General features: G+C 44.1%; 1 protein-coding gene across 3 annotated transcripts in view; it reads left to right on the top strand.

The window, feature by feature from the left end:
* Nucleotides 1-7500, top strand: part of esamb (endothelial cell adhesion molecule b) — a 63846-nt gene that overhangs the window by 51043 nt on the left and 5303 nt on the right. For 2 of the 3 annotated variants that reach the window (XM_031584238.2, XM_031584239.1), the window contains exons 3-5: nucleotides 3017-3218; nucleotides 3981-4136; nucleotides 6626-6670. In XM_031584238.2, the coding sequence (XP_031440098.1) occupies nucleotides 3017-3218; nucleotides 3981-4136; nucleotides 6626-6670 (403 nt within the window). The remainder of the gene's footprint in view (nucleotides 1-3016; nucleotides 3219-3980; nucleotides 4137-6625; nucleotides 6671-7500) is intronic. The other variant, XM_031584240.2, reaches the window with a different exon arrangement.

Here is a 7500-nt window from a genome sequence, read left to right as displayed (position 1 = left end):
TTACATATAAACACTGATACTGCCGTTACATATAAACACTGATAATGGATCTGAGTTACATATAAACACTGTTACTGCCGTTACATATAAACACTGATAATGGATCTGAGTTACATATAAACACTGTTACTGCCGGTACATATAAACACTGATACTGCCGGTACATATAGATAGACATATATATGACACAGTGAGTGTAAAGTAAAGTGTGGTCGGCTTGAGTAATATGACATAGTGAGTGTGTGGTCGCTATGGTAATATGACACCGTGAGTGTGTGGTCGCTATGGTAATATGACACAGTGAGTGTGTGGTCGCTATGGTAATATGACACAGTGAGTGTGTGGTCGCTATGGTAATATGACACCGTGAGTGTGTGGTCGCTATGGTAATATGACACAGTGAGTGTGTGGATGCTGTCGGTAGGGAAAACGTATGGCTAAGGAATGTGTAAATAAAACTGGATGTCGTCACTTTAATCCGGTCTCTGGTTGGATAAAACTTTTCAACAGAAATGGACAAGGACCTTTGATTTATTCTTTAGGAACCATGCCGATGCCTGACTTTTAATGTTGTGTGACGTTGTTGAAGTTCAAGTTCAACATTAATAGCGATTGAATTACCCTTGTGTTGTGTAATCGCTAGCGGTAAATAAACGTTAATAACTTGAATGACTGATAAAGGATATATGTTACACATCACAAACACACGTAATCGATGGGTTTTGGGGGAAATGAGGTAATTGGTTAGCTTAAATTGCAGTATCTTAGGCGAGCTAATTGACCTGGCTTGCTATAGCCGGAATTAACAGTGCTAGCTTTGTGTTTGGTCATATAGCTTCGTAAAAGTTCGGTTAACAAGTCACTTGTGTGTTTAGTTGTATGACTTCGTAAAAGTTCGGTTAACAAGTCAATTGAGCATTAAGCCAACCTGACTATAATGGGTCTATTCATATTAGCATGCTGACGTTAGACTTATTAGCAGCGAGGCTAGCTAGCTACTATGTGTTCCAATGGATTGTTGGTCTAAGCGTTAGCTTCAGTTAAGTCCTACAATAGGACAATACTCTGCAACATTCGTGTACCACATGAACAACTAACCAAGTCAATGTAGACATAGGTTAACAAGTCACTTGTGTGTTTAGTTGTATGACTTCGTAAAAGTTCGGTTAACAAGTCAATTGAGCATTAAAGCCACCTGACTATAATGGGTCTATTCATATCATGCATGCTAACGTTAGACTTATTAGCAGCGAGGCTAGCTAGCTACTATGTGTTCCAATGGATTGTTGGTCTAAGCGTTAGCTTCAGTTAAGACCTACGTGTACCACATGAACAACTAACCGAGTCAATGTAGACATATAAAAAGTTGTGTAGATAGCTTTATTCACATAAGCCGTATAACTTCACAAAAATAATAATAATTTAAAGAAAACCGATCGTTTGCATGTCAGGCGATCAACACAACTTCTCAACTAAAAAGTAAAGGTCCTTGTCCATTTCTGTTGAAAAGTTTTATCCAACCAGAGACCGGATTAAAGTGACGACATCAGGTTTCAATACACATTCCTTAGGCATACGTTTTCCCTACCGACAGATGCTATGGTAATATGTAGGGGTGGGAATCTCTTGGCACCTCACGATTCGATTCGATTCCGATTCAGTGGTCAACGATTCGATTCTAAACCGATTATCGATTCTACACCGATTATCGATTCTAAACCGATTATCGATAATCAATTCTAAACCGATAAAACGATTATCGATGCATGTCGATTTTTAAAACATCTGAGTTTGCTACTCAGAGTCTCAAATCACTTCCTACTTTGTGTTTGATAATTAAAGAAAATCAACAGATGAATTACCTTCTCTATTTTTTATTAGAGAAAAAGCTTTCCCTTGTCACAATTATGACTTTCAATGAACAATGCAATAATCGATGCAGCTTGCATTTCAACACAAAATGAATGTGTAAAAAAAAAAAAAAAAAAAAAATTTAATTTTAAAATTTTAATTATTTTTTTTTTTTATTAAAAAATCGATTATGAACTTTTCTGAATCGAGACAGAATCGTTCGAGAGAGAATCGAGAGAAATCGAAAAATCGATTTTTTTTCCCACCCCTAGTAATATGACACAGTGAGTGTGTGGTCGCTATGGTAATATGACAGTGAGTGTGTGGTCGCTATGGTAATATGACACAGTGAGTGTGTGGTCGCTATGGTAATATGACACAGTGAGTGTGTGGATGCTATGGTAATATGACACAGTGAGTGTGTGGTCGCTATGGTAATATGACACAGTGAGTGTGAAGCAAAGATTTGGGTGGAGTGATGATGTCATGAGTGTGTTATGTGGGACTCAGCCTTTCCCTGTTGCGTCTGTAGAGTACTCTATCTGATGTTCTGTGTTCTATGTTTCTGTCTGATGTTCTGTCTGTCTGATCTGTGTTCTATGTTCTGTCTGATGTTCTGTGTTCTGTCTGATGTTCTGTGTTCTGTCTGATGTTCTGTGTTATATGTTCTGTCTGATGTTCTGTGTTCTGTGTTCTGTCTGATGTTCTGTGTTCTGTGTTCTATCTGATGTTCTATGTTCTGTGTTCTATGTTCTGTGTTCTGTGCTCTGTGTTCTATCTGATGTTCTGTGTTCTGTGTTTTGTGTTCTGTGTTCTATCTGATGTTCTGTGTTCTATGTTCTGTCTGATGTTCTGTGTTCTATGTTCTGTGTTCTGTGTTCTATGTTCTGTCTTTACCAAGTTAAATTCCTTGTTTGTGCATACTTACTTGGCCAATAAAACCTGATTCTGATGTTCTGTGTTCTATGTTCTGTCTGATGTTCTGTTCTGTGTTCTGTGTTCTATGTTCTGTCTGATGTTCTATGTTCTGTGTTCTATGTTCTATGTTCTGTGTTCTATCTGATGTTCTGAGGTTCTGTGTTCTATGTTCTGTCTGATGTTCTGTGTTCTGTCTGATGTTCTATCTGATGTTCTGTGTTCTATGTTTCTGTCTGATCCTGTGCAGATCATCTCGTACTCGTCTGGGGAGAACGGCATGGGGAGCCCTGAGTTCCGTAAGCGCGTGGGCTTCGCCATGTCCATGCCGTCCACCAACCTCTCCATCTACATCAACAACACACAGGAGTCGGACAGCGGCCGCTACCTCTGCAACGTCATCATCCCTGGAGCGCCAGGACTCTCAGGAGAGCTCAGGCTCAACGTCAAGGGTAGGAGGGCGCGCACACACACACACCTATACACACACATGCACACACACATACACACACACTTATACACACACATACACACACACACACATACACACACATACACACACACATATACGTGCACACACATACACATAATCACACACATACTCACACACCTATACACACACATACACACACAACTATACACACACACACACACACACACACATACACATACACATAATCACACACATACTCACACACTTATACACACACATACACACACATATACGTGCACACACATACACATAATCACACACATACTCACACACCTATACACACACATACACACACACACAACTATACACACACACACACACATACACATTTTCACACACATACTCACACACCTATACAAACACATACACACACACACACAAAAATATACACACACACACACACACACACACACAACATAATCACACACATACTCACACACCTATACAAACACATACACACACACACACACAACTATACACACACATATACACACACACACACACACACACACACACTCGCAACTATATGCACACACAACAATACACACACCTATACACACCCACACACAAGCAAGCTCACACACACACACTCACATCTATACACTGGAGAGGAGCTACTCTCTTCTGTGGCGCAATAAATGAAGCCTGTATGTGTGTGTGTGTGTGTGTGTGTGTGTGTGTGTGTGTGTGTGTGTGTGTGTGTGTGTGTGTTGTACCCCAGTGCCCCCATCTCCTCCGGCGTGCTCTATGACTGGTCGGCCCGTCCTGAAAGGGAACGTGACTCTGAGCTGTAAGTCTGACGCTGGCAAGCCCTCCCCACAGTACAAGTGGACCAGAGTCGCCCCTGTGTCTGAAGTCTACTTCTCTCCCATGCAGAGTGAGTCTCACGTCTCAGTCCCATCTCACTCACGTCTCACTCCCATCTCACTCACGTCTCACTCCCGTCTCACTCACGTCTCACTCCGATCTCACTCACGTCTCACTCCCATCTCACTCACGTCTCACTGTCATGCTCATTTCTCTATATCCCCCCTGCTCTGCCTCATCTCTCTCTGTTTCTCCCTCTCTCTCTGTTTCTCTGTCTCTCTCTCTGTTTCTCCCTCTCTTTGTGTCTGTCTCTCTCTCTGTTTCTCTGTCGCTCTCTCTGTGTCTCTGTCTCTCTCTCCTCTCTCTGTGTCTCTCTCTCTCTCTGTGTCTGTCTCTCTCTCTCTCTCTCTCTGTCTCTGTCTCTCTCTCTATCTGTTTCTCTTCCTCTCTCTCTGTTTCTCCCTCTCTCTCTCTCTGTGTCTCTGTCTCTCTCTCTGTGTCTCTGTCTCTCTCTCTGTTTCTCTTCCTCTCTCTCTATGTCTCTGTCTCTCTCTTACTCCCTCTTGCTCTCTCCATCAGAAATACCTTTTGTTTGGTCATTCATTCATTCATCCATTCACTCTCAAAAACTAAACTGCACTAAAATTATTTTAACCAATAATACACTCTTCAATTGAAGCTTGAAAATGAAGTGGATGGCTGTGGTGTTAGTTTAGTTAGATGTTGAGATGTGGTGGTCAGTGTCAAGGTGTCGTGGTCTGTGTTAATATGAGGTGGTCAGTGTTAAGATAGGGTGGTCTGTGTTAAAATGAGGTGGTCTGTGTTAAGATGAGGTGGTCACTGTTAAGCTAGAGTGGTCTGTGTTAAAATAGGGTGGTCTGTGTTAAGCTAGGGTAATCTGTGTTAAGCTAGGAGAAGAAGAAGAAGAAGAGGTGGTCTGTGTTAAGATGAGGTGGTGGTCTGTGTTAAGATGAGGTGGTGGTCTGTGTTAAGATGAGGTGGTGGTCTGTGTTAAGATGAGGTGGTGGTCTGTGTTAAGCTAGGAGAAGAAGAAGAAGAGGTGGTCTGTGTTAATATGAGGTGATGTTGGAGATGAGTCTGAGTCTTCAGGGTCATCAGGGCAGCAGGGGATCACAGACAGACAGATTAAAGAAGAGACTAGAAGAACAGACAGGGAGATGAGCGGGAGGGGAAGAGAAGAGAGAGAAGAGAGAGAGAGGAGTAGAATAACAGACAGACAGAGAAGAGAGAGGGAGAAAGAGAGAGGAGTAGAATAACAGACAGACAGAGAAGAGAGAGGGAGAAAGAGAGAGAGGAGTAGAATAACAGAAGAGAGAGAGAAGAGAGAGAGGAGTAGAATAACAGACAGACAGTCAGAGAAGAGAGAGGAGTAGAATAACAGACAGACAGAGAAGGGAGAGAGGAGTAGAATAACAGCCAGAGAAGAGAGAGAGAGAGGAGTAGAATAACAGACAGAGAAGAGAGAGAGAGAGAGAGAGAGAGAGGAGTAGAATAACAAGCGGGGATCTCATCCCTCTTTCCCTGGCCAGAGGTGATGGGTAACGACAAGCCATAAATCTTCCTCTTCAGAGACAGCAGGAGAAAAACCTGCCCTCAGCTGTGTGTGTGTGTGTGTGTGTGAGTGTGTGTGTGTGTGTGTGTGTGTGTGTGTGTGTGTGTGTGTGTGAGTGAGATGGCCAATGCCTCTTCAGCCGTGTGTGTGTGTGTGTGTGTGTGTGTGAGTGAGATGGCCAATGCCTCTTCAGCCGTGTGTGTGTGTGTGTGTGTGTGTGTGTGTGTGTGTGTGTGTGTGTGTGTGTGTGTGTGTGTGTGTGATGGCCAGTGCCTCTTCAGGCGTGTGCGCGTGATGGCCAGTTCCTCCTCAACTCTGTGTGTGTGTGTGTGTGTGTGTGTGTGTGTGTGTGTGTGTTGTGTGTGTGTGTGTGTTTGGCCAATGCCTCTTCAGCCGTGTGTGTGTGATGGCCAGTGCCTCTTCAGCCGTGTGCGTGTGATGGCCAGTTCCTCCTCAACTCTGTGTGGTGTGTGTGTGTGTGTGTGTGTGTGTGTGTGTGGTTTGACTGATCAGCTGGCGTGTCAGAGGCCACAGTGGTGCCAGCTGTGCTCCAAACCACAGCAGGCTCAAAGCTGATTGGCTGGCAGAAACCCTGTCCCCTGCTCCATTCTGCACGAGTCCGGAGGCTCTCAGATGAACTCCCACTGATTTGAGTCAAACTAGAGACAGATGTGTGTGTGTGAGTGTTTGTGTGTTGTGGGGTCTGTCTTGAGTGTGTGTGTGTGTGTGTGTGTTGTGGGGTTTGTCCTGAGTGTGTGTGTGTGTGTGTGTTGTGGGGTCTGTCTTGAGTGTGTGTGTGTGAGTGGGTTGTGGGGTTTGTCCTGAGTGGGTGTGTGTGTCGTGGGGTATGTCCTGAGTGTGTGTGTGTGTGTGTGTGTTGTGGGGTATGTCCTGAGTGTGTGTGTGTGTGTGTGTGTGTGTGTGTGTGTGTGTTGAATCCTGACTCACCTCTCCCTCTCTGCTGCTCTCTCGTCACACACACCCAGCCTGGAGAACCTGCCCGCAGCCCCTGCTCGTGCTGGGGTACCTGGGTAAGGGATTTACCCCCCCCCCCCTCCCCCCGTGGGGCAGATCCCCTGCCACCCCCCCACCCCTGGCCTCCCCAGCCCTTTTGAGCCTCACTGCAGATTCACTCAAGCAGAGAAAAGCAGAAGAAACACACACACAGGGTTAAACCTTAACCCTAACCCTAACAGGGTTAAACCCTTAAACACACACTTCTAATGTGGACCATAATATTCTCATAACCAAGGGAATAACCAGCTCCTTAATCACAGGCCATAATATTCTCACAACCAAGGGAATAACCAGCTACTTAATCACAGGCCATAATATTCTCACAACCAAGGGAATAACCAGCTCCTTAATCACAGGCCATAATATTCTCATAACCAGACTCCTTAGTCTGCAACGAGAAGGTTAATCTAAACTGAACTAAAGTCTGCAACAGGAAGGTTAATCTAAACTGAACTAAAGTCTGCAACGAGAAGGTTAATCTAAACTGAACTAAAGTCTGCAATGAGAAGGTTCATGTTAGAAACTGAAGTACTCACTGTTGAGCAGTAGGTGGTGCTGGTGAGCCCCGAGGGCTGTGTGCGTGTCTATCTCTATCTCTCTATCTCTCAAGGAAGCATTTCTGTGCTTTTGGGTTGGTTTGGCTCAACTGGGGACTGCTCTGTCAAACACATTTCAGTGGTAGAACCTCCAGTGAACCTCCCCTTAAGTGTCCATGTGAACATTAGCTAACCAGACTGCAGTGGATGGAACATTAGTGATATTTATGCTAACCAGACTGCAGTGGATGGTACATTAATGATATTTATGCTCCAAAAAGCCACTGAGGCTGACACTGACCTGGGGT

The sequence above is a fragment of the Clupea harengus genome, chromosome 17 (assembly GCF_900700415.2).
Source record: "Clupea harengus chromosome 17, Ch_v2.0.2, whole genome shotgun sequence".
Classification (NCBI taxonomy): domain Eukaryota; kingdom Metazoa; phylum Chordata; class Actinopteri; order Clupeiformes; family Clupeidae; genus Clupea; species Clupea harengus.
Note: the sequence above shows the minus strand (reverse complement) of the source record. Positions and strands in the feature narration are given on the sequence as shown.